Raw genomic sequence first — 18005 nt, forward strand, 5'->3', positions numbered from 1 at the left:
CACAAAAGTACTTTAGCTCCCCTGCTGTTTGCCCAGTGTGGCTACTGAAGGCTCCGTCATTACCTTTATTTTATTTGTTCGTTTGTTTATTCTGAGGGCTTGTACCATAGCAAGCACGCATGTGGTGGTCAGAGGGCAACTCTCAGGAGTCAGTTCTCTCCTTCCACCCTGTGGATCCTGGAGATCGAACTTACAGGTTCGGTGGCAAGCACCTTTACCTGCTGAGTCATCTCAGCAGCCCGAGGAGAAGAGTTCTGAATAGACTGTGGAGCAGGACCCTGGATTCTGGCCCAATGGCTGGCCCTGCCGTAGTAGTACGGGTTGAAGTGGCCCCTAACTCCAGACAGGATGCTGCAGCTCCTATGCCCTTTGCCCCAGGAACTGCTGAGAAGGGCTATTGGTAGGAAAGGGCTTGGGGGGTGGGGGTGGCTGTCACCATTGCCTGTGGGGACATGGGCCCCAAGGGCTGTGTCTACCTTCCCCACCACTGACCTGCCTGAAAACACCTCTGACTGTGGGTGACATGGATGGGGGACATAGAGGCAGGGCAGAGCTCCCCATATTCCCGAGCTGTGGCTCACTGATGTGGAATTACTGTGCCAGGTCACCTTTCTGGCCTGTCCACAGTTCTTGTAGTTCCACACGGCAGCCTAGGTCTCGCAGTGCAGCCTTGGCCACATCCTCGCAGTCCAGGTGGGAAGCTCGGGCCTGTGCGATGAGCTCCTCAGCCCCCAAGTCCAGGATAGGCTTGGAAAAGGCCTGGCTACGGGACACCAGGTTGCGGATCAGCATGCAGGCCTGTTTCTGGAAGAGAGAGTGGCAGTGAGCTGGGGGAAAGGCCTGGGCTGAGGGGACACTGACCTCAGGGTCCTCCTCATTACATGATGAGCTATGATGACCAGGGCTGCTACACTGGGCTGGGCTAGACCCATGTACCCATATGACCTTCTTAGTTCTCCAGGACTACTTCCCAAATTGAGGTGAGACGGGCTCAGGACATTATCAGAAATGGACACTACAAGCATGGGATGCTTGGTCTCAGTGGATAAAGGGTACTACCCAAAGTCCCCTGAGGCTAGCCCAGAGTCAGGGCAATGGACCCTGGGGACAAGGGACAGTGAGGCCATGGGAAGAGGGGGTACCAAGGTTCATTCCCAGTGAGTCACCTATCTGGGTTGGTTTGAGAGGGACCCCTCTCAAACTTTAACATCTCTGATGCTCAAGTTCCTGCTAAGTCACAACTGTGTCTGTATCCCACCCCAGGCCCTACTCATGGCTAGATCATGCAGGCATGCTGTGCACTGGTGGGGCTATTTAAGGAGTGACAGCTGGGCATGGTGGCACAAGCCTATGATCCCAGTTTGAGAGGCTGAGGAAGGATGCTGAGTTCCATGCCAGTGTGAACTACAGAGCTAGAGCCTGACTCAAAATAAATAAGTAAATAAATAAAATAAAAAAGAGGGGCTGGTGCTGAGTTGGCAGAGCACTTGTCTAGCAGGCTGGAGGCCCTGGGCTCCCTCCCCAGAACCTCATGACCCTGTGGCTCAAACCTGTTATCCCAGCACTCTGGAGGTGGAGGCAGAAAGACCAAAAGTTCAAGGTCATCTTCAGCTACATAACAAATCTGAGGCCAGCCTGGGCTTCATGAGACCCTGTCTCAAAAAGAAAGAGCTGTGCAGGATGGCACACATCTTTAATCCTAAAACTTGGGAGGCAGAAGCAAGTAGATCTTTGTGAGTTCAAGGCCAACTTGGTTTACATAGTGGGTTCCAAGCCAGCCAGGGTTACATAATGAAACTCTGCCTTAAAAAACAGCTCCCCACCCAAAAGAACAGAGCTAATGGAAACCATTACTCCACCAAAGTTGACCCTATGTTTGCAAATCTTTGGTCTTTGATTTCTTATTTCTATCCCCCCCACCTTAAACTTCATTGTATATGTATTTTTATGTAACCTACTTCATTTATTTCTGGAAAAATTGCCTCTCAAACCGGGCGTGGTGGTGCACACCTTTAATCTCAGCACTCGGGAGGCAGAGGCAGGCAGATCTCCGTGAGTTCAAGGCCAGCCTGGTCTACATAGTGAGTTCCAGAACAGCTGGAGCTACAGGGAGATCCTGTCTAAAAGAGACCGAAAAAAAAAAAAAAAAAAAAAAAAAAAGCCTAAAAGCCTGTCTTTGGAATAAAAATAAATAAATTTAAAAACACAAAAACATACATACACATTAAAAAAAAACAACAACTAGGGAAAGAAAAAAAGGAGATTAATGCAGAAAAATCCAGGAACTAGGAAAGGAAACAAGGAAACATCCCTGGGCAGAGTTCACTGTCTGCCTGTGTTTGTGTGCATGGATGTGTGTGTGTGTGTGTGTGTGTGTGAGAGAGAGAGAGAGAGAGAGAGAGAGGGAGAGAGAGAGAGACAGAGACAGAGACAGAGACAGACAGAGACAGACAGAGACAGTGCCTATCTGAGACAGGGTCTCTCAAGTTGCCCAGGCTGGCCTGGACCTCAGTGTAGCCCAGGCTGGTCTGGAATTGTAGCAATCCTGCCTCAATCTCCTGAGTGTTAGGACCATCAGACTGGGCACCCACCTCAACATGCTTAGACAACAAAGAAAGGGGCCCTGTGGATTCAGGTTCTGGTAGGACAAGGATGGGATGAGGATGACAGGGATGGTCATTCTCGCACCTGGACGCCAGCCTCCTGTGGATGAGCCTTCATGGCCTGCAGTGCAGCCAGGGCCCCGCCGCCCTCCACAATGACACGGCTGTTCTTTGGCTTTCGCAGGGCCAGGACACAGAGCGCTGCACAGCTGTGCTCACACACCTGTGAGGGTACAGAGGGAGTCTGAGGCAGACAGACAGATGGCCAGATTCCTCCCCTCTGTCAGCCACCTGGCTACCCTGGCCTGGGCACTCTGTGCATCCTCTCAGTGGGTCTCTGCTGGCCAGCAGCCATCCCCATAGATCTGGCCATTGGCCCACTCATGTGCCCAAGGGGGTACCTGGGGGCTGGCCAGGTGCTGGGTCATGGTAGCCACAATGGAGTCAGTGCCACCAGCTCGGACAATAGCATCCTTCACGTCATCGTTGCCTGCAATGGCCCTCAGGGCACTGAGCACTTGCTTCACGAGGTCCTGAAAAGACAAGGCCTGGTCACTTCCAGCCCAGGAGCTGGCTGGGTGGCAGGAGGGGGTGTTGAGGAGAACCCTGGGGCTGTTTTTGGTTTGAACCCATGTGGCTGCCCCCACGGTCCCAGGCCAGCAGGTGCAGATTCTGAGACCACACTGCCTGTGTTCAGGCTGGTATCTGGTGAGTGACCTGCCTGACCCACCCTCATAGGGACAGATGGTTCATGAGACGTGACTCAGGAAGAGCACTGAGCAACCTAAGCTGAGCATAGACAGGAGCCCTTTCCAACTGACCACTTTTGAGACAAAGCTGGGGGGACCTAAGCCCTCACTCTGTCTGCCAAGCAAAAATACCTTTACTCCTAGGCTCCTTTGCTCTTGTCACCTGTACAGAAAGAGCCTAGCTGACATCGCCAATTGGGCTCAGGCTGGTGAGACTACTGCCACCATGAGCCAGGTGCCTGCAAGCTTTTGTGGGGCCCTCACCTGGGCAGGTGTAAGTTATACTCCCTGCTTTGGGCTGGGCCATGGGAGGGGTTAAAAAAAAAAAAACAACAACAAAAAACAGCTGCTGGGGCTTGAGAGGTGGCTCAGTGGTTAAGAGCACTGGCTGCTCTTGCAGAGGACCTGGGTTTGGTTCCCAGCACCCACATGGTGGCTAACTATCTGTAATTCCAGTTCAGGAGGATTCAACACCCTCTTCTCTCCTCAGGCACTGCATGGCACCAGTGTAATTTACAAACATGCAGGCTGTACATATAAAATAAAAAAATAAAATGAAAATTACACCAAAAAAAGGATAGCTGCTAAGTAGAGTGAAGGGGAAGGAACTTGGCCTTGTTCTACAGATGGAGAAACTGAGGCAGAGAGGCAAGGGACCTCATTAGTGGGGGGGGGGTCTGCCCCACATTCCCAGCATTCTATCTCACCCCTCCTGTTCCTTCTAGAAAACACACAAGTAGGAATAGGGTTAAGAGGGCAGAATGCTTAGCTAGCATGCATGAGGCTCTGGGTTCTTTCCTAGCACAGCACAAAGCAGGTGGTACATACCTATCATCTCAGTTCAAGGTCATCCTTACCTACCTAGCAAATTCAAGGTCAGTTACATGGGATACTGGGTTTTTGTTTTGTTTTGTTTTGTTTTGAGACAGGGTCTCCCTGTAGCCCCAGCTGGCCTGGAACTTGCTATGTAGACCAGGCTGGCTTTGAACTCACAGAGATCCATCTGCTTCTGTTTCCACAGTGCTGGGATTAAAGGCATGTGCTACCACACCTGGTGAGTTGCTGTTTCAAACACACACAGTGCATACTGCTCTTGTAGAGGAACCAAGTTCAGTTCACAGCACCCATGTTAGACAGTTCACAATCACCTATAATTCCAGCTCCAGAACTGACCCCTTCTTCTGGCCACTGAACTCATGTGACAAACCAATATTCACACACTCATATATAAATATCACTTTAAAAAAGAAAAATCTGGGAGCTGGAGAGATAGCTCAGTGGTTATGAACACTGGCTACTCTTCCAAATGACATTGGTTCTATTCCTACCACCCTCAAAGAAGCTACAACTGTCCTTAACTACAGTTCTAGAAGCCTCTGTGGACACTGCACACACAGGTGCACTTATATATGTAAGCAAAACAGTAGTACACATAAAAAATCTATTAAATTAATTTTAAAAAATCTGGGGCTAGAGAAATGGCTCAGCAGTTAAGAGCACTGGCTGCTCTTGCAGAGGACCCAGGTTTGGTTCCCAGCACCCACATGGTGGCTAACAACTGCCTGTTAGTCCACTGTTACTCCAGTTCCAGGGGATCTGAGGCCCTCTTCTGACTTCCAGGTGCATTGTAAGACACAGGTGCACTTACATACATGTGGGCAAAACACTCATATACATAAAACAAAATCAAAAAACTTTTTAAAATGAAAAATCTTCAAACACACGTGTGTGATTAAGTATGGTGGCTCATGCTTGTTCTGGTACTCGGCTCTTTCAAGAAGATTGCAAGATTGAGGTCAGCCTGGAGAGAAACCTGGTCTCAAAATACAGTACAAAGGGCTAGGGTGTGGCTCAGTGGCAGAGAGCTCACACACAGGGGACAGTTTGACATCCAGTGCAGGAAAACAAGGAAGGAAGGAAGGGCTGTGAGGGTGTGGGGATCACTTATGCTCCCAAACTCTCACACCTGTCCTTCCTTCAGTGAGGAGGTTGGTCTGGCCAGGAGCCCGGAGAAGGAAGAAGGACTCTGGGCCCCACCTGATGGTCATTGCAGTCAGCCAGCAGAGTCACTAGGATGTTGAGGCCCCCCAGGTCCACAACCTCTTGGCAGAATTCGTTGCGGACAGCCAGGCGGGACAGGGTGCTGCAGAGTTCACTCAGGACGCCGGGGTTGTTGGGGAACGCTGTGGGGAGGCAGGAAGGAGAGACAGGGCTGGGAGGAACCGGGGGAGAGATGGGGGTATGGAGAGGAGCCTGCTGCTTTGGGAGAACTGGGCCCCATCTTGCAAGCTGGCTGCCTATACCCAACAGGCTCAGGGGAGCATTAGCCCCTGGCTGGGCCTGCAGCACTTCCTGCTGGCCACTCCAGGAACAGTGACCCCCACACTGCTCCACCCTTCACCCCATGCTCCAAATATCTTCCAGACCAACTTGAGGCATCCCCTAAAAATAGAAAAGTGGGATGCCACTAAAACAAAACTTTCAACACTACTTTTAGGGCCTCGAGTAGAGATGACTTTCTAAGTGTAACAGAAAGCTGGAGAGTAACAAGGGTACTGCAGACAGCGTAGATGCCCACACAACCCTGACAGGCAAACATTTAGCATCTCTCTGGAGCTCTGTGATGCTCAGTGTGGGAGCCCACCTGGCCAGGTACCTCTACAGTACCTGGGAGGCTGATCTTGGTGGGTTATGGATGTGGTCACTAGGCTTTAAGTAAAAGAGATACAATTCAGTGAAAGCCTTTAAGTGGGAAACGGTTCTCTGGAGAGAAAGAATCAGCCTGGGGCTTCTGGGAGTCTCTAGCCCACCCTGGGACTAGAAAGTCTCCCAAATGTGAGTTATTTCCTTCAAAGAATTACTTAGGAGCTAGGTGAAGCCCGGGGGCAGGGAGAGAGAGAGAAAGAGAAAATTCCCATTCCATCACTCTGGTGGAGCCTAATTCAAGCTATCATAAACAAGAAATGTGCAAACAAATTCTTAGAAAATCTGCCTAGTTTCCCAGATGGCCAGGGCCTATTATTTATTTATTTATTTATTTATTTATTTATTATTTTGGTCTTTTTGAGACAGGGTCTCCCTGTAGCCCCAGCTGGCCTGGAACTCACTATGTAGACCAGGCTGGCCTTGAACTCACAGAGATCTGCCTGCCTCTGCCTCCCAAGTGCTGGGACTCCAGGTGTGTGCCACCACGCCCGGCTTATTATTTTATTTGTAATGACAGGGTCTCACTATGTACCCCTGGCTGGTCTAGAACTTGCTATGTAGACCAGGCTGGCCTTGAACTCAGAGATATGCCTGCCTCTGCCTCCAGAGCACTAGGACTAAAGGCATGTGCCCCCAAGCCTGGCTTCAGAGCTGATTCTTTTCAGCTCCTCTGGAGGTGTGGATGGGAGACTGAGACAGGTCTGTCTCTCAGTCAGAGTGGGAATCCTACACACGAGTCTGGTCATGGACTCAGAGTCACAGAGGACTCATTCTTCTAGCAACTTCTGTGCTCCAAGTATTGGTCATTCTCAAATGGATGCAGAGGACTGGTTGGAGGACAGCAGATGTAAAGTATGAAGATCAACATCATGATCGTCTATGGCTGCTTAGAGTAGCTGCCTATTGCCCAGTACAAGTACTTATAACCAAATACAGACAAGTGGAGGGCTGCTTTGTTTAGTTTCAGGGTGCTGAGAACAAACCCTGAATGCAGGCACTTCACTGCTAAGCCATGCCCCAGCCCCACACCAGGTGATTCTAGGCAGGAGCTCTACCCCTAGGCCACACCCTCATATGCTTACCCCATTCTCACTAGTGTTGCTCCTACCTCTGGCAGCCTCAATGAGCACCTTCAGGCCTCTGTTCTCCTGAACAATCATCTTGGCATGCTCGTGGGCGTGGCCAAAGGGTACTCGAATGTCATCATCGAAGGTCATGACTCGGAGGGCCCAACAGGCCTCCCTGACAACATCAGCGTGCTGGCTGTGCTGGGTGATGGCTGTGGTAAGCAGGGGCAGCACACCAGCCTTCACCAGGAACTGGCGATTCTGCTCATGCTTCAGGCAGGCGTGGCGCACGCAGCGGATTCCACAGCAGGTGAGTTCAGCGTCTGTGGCATTCTGTGATAGTGTGGCTATGAGCAGCTGCAAGCCCTGGGCATCCAGGAGGTCGGGCTGGCCATCAGTCAGCGCTGCCAGGGCACTGAGGGCCTGGAGCAGGAGGCCCTGGTGGCTTGTGGTAGCCAGCTGCCAGGCAGCTAGGAGGATAGGGTAGGCCCCCTTCTGTGCTGCCAAGAAACGGCTGGCCTTCTGGTGCCTGCACTGTTCACAGAAGCGGGCAAGGTGCACCAACACCTCCTGCGGCTGGGAGCCCACCAGGGACTCCTGCAGGTCATCCAGAGCCTGGGGAGGACATATCGTGTCAGTTGTTGGTGACAGGCTTTGCATGCTGGGGATCCTCAACCCAGGATCAGGGCCCAAGATGGAAGTGACATGGAACCAGGTTAATCTGGAAACTTTCATTACCTGTACTGCTGATTTGAGATGGGGCTTTTTTTTAATTTTTATTTTGTGTGTATGAGTGTTTACCTGCATGTATAAGTGTACCATGTGCATATAATGCCCACAAAGGTCAGAAAAGGACACTGGATCCCCTGGAACTGGAGTTACAGATAGTTGTTAGCTGCCATGTGGTGCTGGAAACTGAACCTAGGTCCTCTTCAAGAGCAACCAATGTTCTTAACTGCTGAGCCATCTCTCCAGCCCTGAGTCTTTTGTATTTTAATTATATGTATGTATGTATGTACGTACGTATGTCTGTGCACCTGAGTGCAATGCCCACAGAGGCCAGAAGAGGGTGTTAGCTCCGCTGGAGCTGGAGTTACAGGCTGTTGTGACCAGCTGTTGTGAGCTGCCCTATGTGGGTGCTGGGAACCAAACTTGGGTTCTCTACAAGAACAGCAAGTGCTCTTATCTACTGAGACATCTTTCCAGTCCCAACACAGTCTTAATATACAGCTTAGACTGGTCTTGAACTCATTATGTTGCCCAGTTTGACCTTGAACTCATATGAATCCTCCTGCCTCAAGCTTCCTGAAGGTTGGAATCCCAGGTATGAGCCACTATTAATAACCTTTTTAAAAAATACTAGGGATTAGCCAGGCGTGGTGGTGCTCACTTTTAGTCCCAGCACTTGGGAGGCAGAGGCAGGTGGATCTCTGTGGGTTCAAGGCCAGCTTGATCTACATAGTGAGTTCCAGACCAGCTGGGGCCACAGGGAAACCGTCTCAAAAAGACCAACCCCGCCCCCAAAACTCCTAAGGATTGGGGGGCTAGAGAGATGGCTCAGTAGTTAAGAGCACAGGCTGTTCTTGCAGAAGACCAGGGTTCAAATCCCAGCATGCACATGGCAGCTAACAACCATCCATAACTCCAGTTCCAGGGGATCCAATGCCCTTTTCTTTCCTCCATGGACACTGCATGACACAGGTGCACTTACACACATGAAGGCAATACACTCATACACATAAAATAAAAATAAACAAATAAATAAAATACTAGGGATTAAATGGCATGCACCCTAGGCAGATACTCTATCACTGAGCTATATCCTTAGCCTTCAATTTTTTTCTTTTCCTTTTTAAAAAGCATCTATTTGCCAGGCGTGGTGGTGCACACCTGTAGTCCTAGCACTCAGAAGGCAGAGGCAGGCGGATCTCTGTGAGTTCAAGGCCAGCCTGGTCTACATAGTGAGTTCCAGGACAGCTGGGGCTACAGGGAGACCCTGTCTCAAAAAGACCAAAAAAAAAAAAGGCATCTATTTATGTACCCGTGTGTAAGCATGCACACACATGCACACACACACACACACACACACACACACCATGGCTCATGTGTAGAAGTCAAAGGACAGCTGGCAGGACTGTTTTTTCCTTAAACCATGTGGGTTCTGGGGGTCAAATTCAGGCGGTCAGGCTTCGTGGCCAGTGCCTCTAACTGTTGAGCAATCCTGCCACCCTTCCTCCCTCCCTTCCGTTATATTTTATGTGTATGAGGGTTTTGCCTGCATGCATGTAAGTGTACCACATGTGTGCAATGTCTGTGGAGGCCAGAAGAGGACATCAGATCCCCTGGAACTGAAGTTATAGATGGCTGTTAGTTATTACGTGGGAGCTGGGAACCAAACCCAGGTCCTCTGCAAGAACAGCAAGTGCTCTTAACATCTGAGTCATCTCTCCAGTCCCATATTTTTTCTTTTAAAAAAAATAATGCTGCGGACAGAACCCAGGGCCTGCAGGCTAGGTGTGTGCTTTGAGCCACACACTTCTGACCCATATCTGTAGTTTTAGGAGCCTTGAGTATTAGAGGCCACGCACAGAGAGAGAAGTGCCAGGCACCTCAGTGTCCCTGATAAGCAACTGTACATGTGAGTACAGACATACTAAGAGTCGAACCCTAAGTGCCCCCAAGAAAGTCTCAGGCAAAACCAGCAGAGGAGCTGCCAGCCAAGTCCAGCCAGCCAGTGTCATTACAATCACAGGAATGGCTGCCATGTGGAACTGTTACATAGTGTAGCTGACCCACACAGGGTTTCTGGAAGAAGAAAGTCACTTCAGTCACAACAGACCATCGAGATGTCTCCCTCTCATTCATTCCACAAATATTTCACCCTCCTGCTGAAGGAACACCACACATGGTGGTTTCTCAGGTGCAGCTCCAAGTCATGAGGGGAATGATGAGAGAAAACACCAAAACAGGGCCAGCCAGCATGGATACCAACCAACAGACATGACCTCAGGATATGTCACTGCATGAATACTCACGAGGTCATGCGCACCTATCCTGAAACGGTGGCTCAGGGGAAACCAGCAGCCCAGAGGGATTTGGTTTGATCTCAGCTGCCAAGACAGGCAAAGATACCTGTTAGCCAGACCTGTTCAAGCTGGCCATGAGAACCTGGCTGAACACTTTACGAAAGAACAGAACATTAATAAGTAAGTCAGGGGTTAGGGGAGACACTGAGCTGGCTTAGCAGGTGAAGATGCTTGCTATGCAAGCCTGGCCTGGGTTCAATCCCCAGGACCCAAAGTGGAAGGAGAGAACTTATTCCTAAAAGTTGGCTGTGACATCCACACATGCATCTTAGCACTCACGTGCCTGCGGACACACAGACAGACACACATACACATGTACAGATTTTTTGATAATATTTTATTATTTTTATTCTATGTGTACGAGTGTATTGCCTACATGTATGTGAGTACACCCATGTCATGCAGTGCTGCAGAGGTCAGAAGAAGGCTTTGGGTTCCCCTGGAACTGGAGTTAAGGACAGCTGTTAGCCAACATGTGGGTGTGGGAATCGAACCCGGGTCCTCTGCAAGAGCAGTCAGTGCCCTTAACCGCTGAGCCATCTCTCCAGCCCCCAGATTATTTCTTATAAAAGTCAAAGATGAGGGGCTGGAGAGATAGCTCAGTGGTTAAGAGTACTGGCTGCTCTTGTGGAAGACCCAGGTTTGAGTCTCAGTACCCACATGGCAGCTAACAATTGTCAATTGTCTGTAACTCCAGTTCCAGGGGATCCAATGCCTTTTTGACCTCTGCAGGCATAGAACAACACGGGTGCACTTACATACATGCAGGAAGTACACTCATACACATAAAATTTAAAAATAATTTTTTTGGTTTTTTTTTTTTTTTTTTTTTTTTTGGTCTTTTTGAGACAGGGTCTCCCTGTAGCAGCAGCTGGCCTGGATTCGCTATGGAGACCAGGCTGGCCTCAAACTCACAGAGATCCGCCTGCTTCTGTTTCCTGAGTGCTGGGATTAAAGGTGTGTGCCACTACGCCCGGCTAAAATAAATATTTTTTAAAAAACTTATTAAAAGTCAAGGACAGGAAGATGGCTCCTGGGTCAAGCACTTGCTATGCAAGTTTGGACCCAAGTTTGGATCCCATGTAAAGCTGAGCTAGAGACACTATTCTGTGTACCCTAGGTCCCAGGACTGGGATAGCAGAAGCATTCACACACTTGCATCAGAACATGGCCTCTTCTGGCTCAGCTGTCCCCCAGAAGCTGGGCAGCCCTCACCTGAACCTAGGGGGACATGTGGCCACAGCATTCCACCAGCCACATGGACAGACCACTGACCTTCAGAGCCTCAGTTTTGCCATGTGGGATGTGGGGAAGAGACCCCCAGAAGGTTCCAAGGTGACCAGGGAGCTGCTGTGGGGGGTGCCTGCTCCTACCTGCAGGACATCATGTGTAGACTCCTGGTGGCCATCCTTGGACACTTTTGGTGCTGTCTTTACAATGTTGCTCAGATCAACCCCTGCAGAGGGGAGGATGGGGATGTTAGAAGCAAGTGACAGCTTGTTCTTTGGGAGCCCCTTTTTGGGCCCTGGGCTAGGAGGTTCCTTATACTGGGGGCCCTTTGTCCATGGTTCTTCCCAATCCCCCTAGCCCTCCTTCCTGGGCCAGCCACAGGCAGCAGAACACTAGAGCAGTCATCACCAAGCAAAGCTGCGAAACAGATGCACTCTGGGTGTTGAGGTGGAGGGCTGAGAGGAGGGATCACACAGAGCCTCTCCTTTTGAACTGGCACCACTGTCAGCTCCAGCTGTACTCCAGCCTCTTGAAACCCCAAAGGCAGCCCTTCTGTGGCTGAACTTTTGGGGTTTTCTTTTGTGTATCACCAAGTGGTTTTTTTTCTTCTTCTTTTTTTTTTTTTTTTTAAGACAGGGTGTCCTTGTAGCCCCAGCTGGCCTGGAACGTGCGATGTAGACCAGGATGGTCTCGAACTCACAGAAATCTGCCTGCCTCAGCCTCCAGAGTACTGGGACTAAAGGTGTATACCACTGCATCTGGCTAGGGGGTAACCTAATTTAAAAATTTTTATTTATATGTATGTGCTTGTGTCTTTTTATGAGTATGCACATGTGTGTGCAGCTGCCTGTAGAAGTCAGAAGGTGTCAGCTGGAGTTACAGTTGTGAGTTGCCTGACATGAGTGGTGGGAACTGAACTTTGGTCTTCTGGAAGTGCAGCAGGTGCTCTTAACCACTGAGCTATCTCTCCAGGCCCAGTAGGTTTTTTGTTTGTTTGTTTGTTTGGTCTTTTTGAAACAGGGTCTCCCTGTAGCCCCAGCCGGTCTAGATTCGCTAATGGAGATCAGGCTGGCCTCGAACTCAGAGATCCCCCTGCCTCTGCCTCCCGAGTGCTGGGATTAAAGGCGTGCGCCACCAACTGTTATATAGCTCTGACTGGCCTCAAATTCACAGTAACCCTCCTGCCCCAGCCTCCTAAGTGCTGTGATCATCTCTGTGTGTGCTTGTGCCCACCTGTCATCCCTGGAGGAAGAAAGATTAAGAATTCAAGCCAGCTTTGGTTACATAATGAGTTAGAGGCTAGCCTGGGCTACATGAGGACCCCTGGTCTCAAAAACAAACAAACAAACAAGGGCAGGCATCACAGGCACGTGTTAACCTGCTGGGCTTTGTTGGACACTGTGTGTGTACCTGTAGGACAGTGCTCGTGGAGGCCAGAGAGCAACCTCAGGTTATCATCCTCAGGAGTCATCGCCTTGTTTTTGAGACAGGGTGTCTCACTAGGACATGAGCCTCACTGATTAGGCTAGGCTAAATTGGCTAGCCATCAAGCCTGAGAGCCTTCTGTCTCTATCTCCCCAGCACTGGGATTACAAACACACATTATCATGCTTGGATTTTTTACATGGGTTCTAGGGCTCAAACCCAGGTCCTCATGCTTGCATAGCAAGCATTTTACTGAGTCATCTCCCCAGCCCTGTTCCCCAGTGGTTACTTCTGATTGATGCACTAGAGAACCCCATCTGTGTGCACTGGGGGCCGACCTCTGACCCCTGGGACCTTCTCTCTCCTGCCCTCTGGTTCATACTGCACTGGTCCAATGTGGAGCTAGACTGAGACTTGGGACAGGAGGGAATGGGCTGTGCTCATACCCAGCACCCTGCCACCACTGAAGTCACCCTCATCTCAAGATTTTGCTCTATACCATGTGGTTTGGGACCTCAAAGTCCTGCCAGCATCCCTACCAGCACCCCAATACCGCAACACTTGCTCTCCACCATGACTAACTTTGGGCCTATGCCAAGTGATTCTGTGCTTGGTGACTGCTGTCACTTTTTTACACTGAGGTGAAGTTGGAGTATCGATGGCTCAAGGAGGCAGGCAGTGAGGACAAGGTTGGCAGCACCCCACTGCCACACCAGGCTGGAGGGGCCATGGCCTCATGTTGTTCCTGCACCCAAGGGCTAGACCTTACCTTGTGATTCAAACTGCTCCACAGCCTCTCGAACTGCCTCCTCTGCGCCCATCTCAAACTCCTCAATATTCTCCCGCACTGCAGCATCAAAGGTGTCCTGGGTGATGCGCTTGGAAGCCATTGCTGCCTGCTGAGTGGAAGGGGGCTCTCAGTCGGGGGACAACAGGCAACTGGGAATCCTGGTCACTCTAGTGGCCATCAAACCTGATAACCTGTTTGATCCCTGGAGCCCATGTGATGGAAGAAGAGACCAGACTCTCAAAGGTTGTTCTCTGACCACCACATGCACTCCATGGCATGTATGCTCACACACATAAGAAAAAACATATTCTTCTCCGTTAGTTCTAGAATTATGCATCAGCCAAGCATAGTGGCCCACACCTGTCATCTCAACATGAGAAGGGCAGAGACAGGAGGATCAGGAGTTCAAGGCCAGCCCAGGTGACATGAGATCCTGTCTCAGCAAGTAAACCTACTTGCAAGCTAAGCCTGAAGACTTGAGTTCCATGCCCAAAAACCACAAGTGGAAGGAGAGAAATGACTCCTGCAAGTTAGTCTCTGACCACACATCTGCCATGGTGTGAATGAGACACACACACACACACACACACACACACAATCAATCAATCAAATGCATCAAAGAAGTTAGAAACAAAACATCAGCTGGGCATGGTGACACACGCCTGTAGTCCCAGCACTTGGGAGGCAGAGGCAGGCGGATCTCTGTGAGTTCAAGACCAGCCTGGTCTACATAGTGAGTTCCAGGACAGACGGGGCTACAGGGAGCCCCTTCTTAAAAAAAAAAAAAAAAAAAAAAAAAAAAAAATCATTCAATCAATCAACCAAATGTATAAAAATAAGTTAAAAACAAACAAACAAAAAATTCTAGTTTTCTGGGCCTGATAGTGCAGATCTGTGAAGTGCAGATAGTACAGCTCTGAGAAGGCTGAGGTTGGAGACTCTTGAGTTCCAGGCCAGTCTGGGCTACAGAGATCCTGTTTAGAAGGAAAAGGGGGACAGAGGGCTGAAGAAATTGCTCAATAGTTAAAAGTACTTGCTGATCTATGGTGAGGACTGGAGTTCAGTTTTCAGCATCCACATCAGGCAGCTAGCTCACAAACACCTGTAACTCCAGCTCCAAGAGATCTGACACCCTCTTCTGGCCTCCATGCATACATCATGCACCCACACACAGACACACACATTTACAAACAATTTATAAATAATAAAAATTGGGGGCTAGAGAGAAAACTCAGTGGTTAAGAGCACTGGCTGTTCTTGCAGAGGACCCAGGTTCAAATCCCAGCACCCAGCAGTTAACAACCATTCGTAACTTCAGTTTCAGGGGATCTGACACCCCCTTCGGACCTCCACAGGCACTGCATGACGTGAGTGCACTTACACACATGCAGGCAATACACCCATATACATGTAATAAAAATAATACATAAATTAGACATCCCAGATCTGCACTGGAGGTACAGCTCAGCTGTACAGTGTTTTACTGCGCAGAACCTTATTCAAAAGTCTCATTAAAGCAGCCCTTTTCTCCTATCCAATTACTTCTTTGTTTTGTTTCTTTTTGGTTTTATATGAGACAAGGGCGATCTTATGAGACAACGGTGATCTCAAGTAGATCAGACAGGCCTTTAACTCCCAATCCGCCTGTCTCCACCTCCCGAGTGCAAGTCAACCACCCTCCCACTTCTTTATTTTTTTAAAGACAGGGTCTGACCGTATAGCCCAGTCTCCTATCCAATTACTTCTTTGTTTTGTTTCTTTTTGGTTTTATATGAGACAAGGGCGATCTTATGAGACAACGGTGATCTCAAGTAGATCAGACAGGCCTTTAACTCCCAATCCGCCTGTCTCCACCTCCCGAGTGCAAGTCAACCACCCTCCCACTTCTTTATTTTTTTAAAGACAGGGTCTGACCGTATAGCCCAGGCTGGCTTGGAACTCGCAGCAATTCTCCTGCCTCCGCCTCCCGAGCACTGGGATGACAACACTCACCACACCCGCTCTACCTCCATTGACTGCACAAGATCTAAATCCCAAGGGCGACGCGATGCGCTGACATTTCTGGCAGCGTCCAGACCCCTTGCCCCACTGGCTAGAACGCAGCCCGACGCGCACGCAGCAGGGCTCAACACACGGCTGCAGAACGCAAGAATAAAATGAATGAAAAGAGCGTGCAGGCCCAGAAGCGGTTTCTGTACAACTCTCTCCTCCCCCCAAACCAAGTCCCCGAGGGTCCCGCGGCCGCCACTAGCCCGACCCCGTGAGGCCCACTTCCCACTGCGTCCGCAGCGGGTCCCGGCAGCCGTCGCTCCTCACCGGGTTTCCGCAGGCACGTGGGGAAAGGGTGGGGCTCGAGGCTGTCACCGCAGCTCTCCTTTGGCTCCTTCTGGCCACCGTACGCGCGCAGGCGCAATGGCGCGGCTTCCCTTCTGCGTCCCTCAGCCGGGCAGCTTCCTCCCGGGGTAATCAAGGGCGACTTCGAGGACAGGTAAAGTGAAGAGAGCCAGCCCCTGAGTGTGTGTGAGCCAGGCGTCTCAGCCGCCTTTTCTGCACTGCTCCCCGTCGTCGCTTCCCCTCAGAAGGGATAGTTTTCTCCTAAGCAGAGTTCGTCCTGAGAAGCGAGTAACACGCCTGCGCAAGAGAGCTAAGATGGCGGCATTTGGCGCCTGCGCGTAAGGACCTAGGCGGCGGCGGTGAGCGTTCGCTGACCCACGCGAGGCGGCAGTTTGCGCCTGCGCGGCGCGGCGCTGCGGCGACCGTTGCCTCTTTTGCATATCCCCGCCTCAGAAGGCGGTGGGTGAGGCTCCTGAAGGGGAGGTGGCGGCGGTGGCGGCGGCGGCGGCGGCAGCAGCAGCAGCGGCGGCGGGGGCGGCACCGCGCGGCTGGCAGGGTGAGGCCCAGGTCCTGGCGTCCAAGGAGCTCGGGCCTCCGGGTGATGGGTCTCAGGGCGGCCGACGGCTCAGCACGTGCGTGTTCCTCCCTGCGGGCCGCGAGCTGGCGGGTCCATTCATTCCTCTTGAGCCTGCTGCCGGGGCTCGCGGGGCGTAACGGTGTGCGGGCTTTGCCTCGGGCCTTCCACCTGCCGGGGACCTCTGCAGCTCCGGTAGATGGCCATCCCATAGATGGGGAAACGGAGGCACAGACAGGTTAGGTCTTGATTTGAACCCAGGACCGCCTGACCCGGAGACTTCTTCCCTTGTCTTGCAGAGGACAAGGGGTGCCTTGGTAAAATGACCAAGGCTGGGAAAACGGGGTGTTGGCAGGTTTGCCGCTTGCAGTTGGAAGTGTCATGAGGCAGGGTGTCATTGATGCAAAATGCTGCTTAATTTTTCCTTTATACTTTGTCTCCTAGTGTGTCCTCTTGGTCAGGTTCAGTTCCAGAATGCCTGACTTTGGGTGGTTTCCTTAGTCTGAGTCTGCTTTTCCTCTTCTCTGTGTCATGTCTTTTTTTAAAGACAGGTTCTCAAACTGGGAGTGGTGGCCCACATCAGTAATCCCAGTGCTGGGGAGGCAGAGGCAGGAAGATTTCCCCAAGTTTGATGCCAACCTGGAATACGTATGTTTAAGCTCAGCCAGGGTTATGTAGTGAGACCTTGTCTTGAAAGCCCCCCTCCCCACCAAAAAAAAGGATCTCCAGAACCTGGTGCAGTAGCCCACACCTGTAATCCCAGTACGCGGGTGGCAGGGGCTGCAGGGGCAGGAAGATCAGGAGTTCAAGGCTAGTCTGGGCTACTTGAGACCCAGTTGCAAAAAATAACCACATGTACACCTGCAAAACAGGGTCTTGCTGTGTAGCACAGGCAGGCTTTGCACTTGCATTCCTCTTGCTCAGCCACCTGAATAGCTGGAATTACAGACATGCTCCACCAGGCTCCAGCTACTCTAGTGTGTATGTGTAATGCGTCTGTGTAGGCTAAACATGTGGTGTCTTCCTCTTTGCTTCTCCACTTTATTGTTTGAGGCAGGGTCTCTTGCTGAGCCTGAGCTCAGTGATTGACTAGTCTGTCTGGCTAGCAAGCTCCAAGGATCCTCCTGTCTCCACCTTCCCAGTGCTGCAATTACAGGCGCATGTGTCCCTGTGCCCAACCTTTATTTTTTATTTTTTAATGTGTTTGAGGGTGTATGACACAATGCATGTGTGGAGGTCAGAGAAAAATTTTGGGGAGTCTGTTCTCTCCTTCTACCATGTGGGCTCTGAGAATTGAGCTTGGGTCACCAAGCTTGGCCCTTTTACCCACTGGGCCATCTCAGTCCCTATTTTCTTTCTTTTTTTTTTTTTTTAACAAGATTTGAAAATATCTGTATTAAAAATTTTAGGGAAAATATAGTCAAGAAAAAAATCACTGGAA

At 50.6% G+C, this 18005-nt stretch overlaps 2 protein-coding genes across 20 annotated transcripts in view; one reads left to right on the plus strand and one right to left on the minus strand.

The window, feature by feature from the left end:
• Armc6 (armadillo repeat containing 6) lies at positions 1-16113 on the minus strand. Of its 13 annotated transcripts, none has more exons than XM_008824502.3 (9): positions 15973-16113; positions 15663-15792; positions 13636-13765; positions 11585-11667; positions 7167-7740; positions 5390-5535; positions 3005-3136; positions 2689-2826; positions 1-804 (listed from the first exon to the last, which is right to left on the minus strand). In XM_008824502.3, exons 2-9 carry the CDS (start codon positions 15666-15668, stop codon positions 592-594), a joined length of 1422 nt encoding a protein of 473 aa, XP_008822724.1. In that variant the 5' UTR covers positions 15669-15792; positions 15973-16113; the 3' UTR covers positions 1-591. The 13 variants fall into 13 exon arrangements, with proteins under 13 accessions (XP_008822724.1, XP_029415257.1, XP_008822725.1 ...); XM_029559397.1 differs by having other exon boundaries at positions 13636-13762; positions 15571-15792; positions 15973-16107; XM_008824503.3 differs by lacking the exon at positions 15973-16113 and adding an exon at positions 15914-15961.
• Sugp2 (SURP and G-patch domain containing 2) overlaps positions 16065-18005 on the plus strand; it is a 29664-nt gene continuing 27723 nt past the window's right edge. For 5 of the 7 annotated variants that reach the window (XR_003848012.1, XR_003848013.1, XM_029559390.1 and 2 more), the window contains exon 1: positions 16433-16546. The gene's annotated coding sequence lies outside the window, so the exon portion shown is untranslated. Of the gene's footprint in view, positions 16145-16432; positions 16547-16567; positions 16803-18005 lie in introns of those variants that run through there. The other 2 variants (XM_008824500.3, XM_029559391.1) reach the window with 2 other exon arrangements.

This window comes from Nannospalax galili, unplaced genomic scaffold (genome assembly GCF_000622305.1).
Source record: "Nannospalax galili isolate Female #2095 unplaced genomic scaffold, S.galili_v1.0 scaffold529, whole genome shotgun sequence".
In the NCBI taxonomy this organism is placed as follows: domain Eukaryota; kingdom Metazoa; phylum Chordata; class Mammalia; order Rodentia; family Spalacidae; genus Nannospalax; species Nannospalax galili.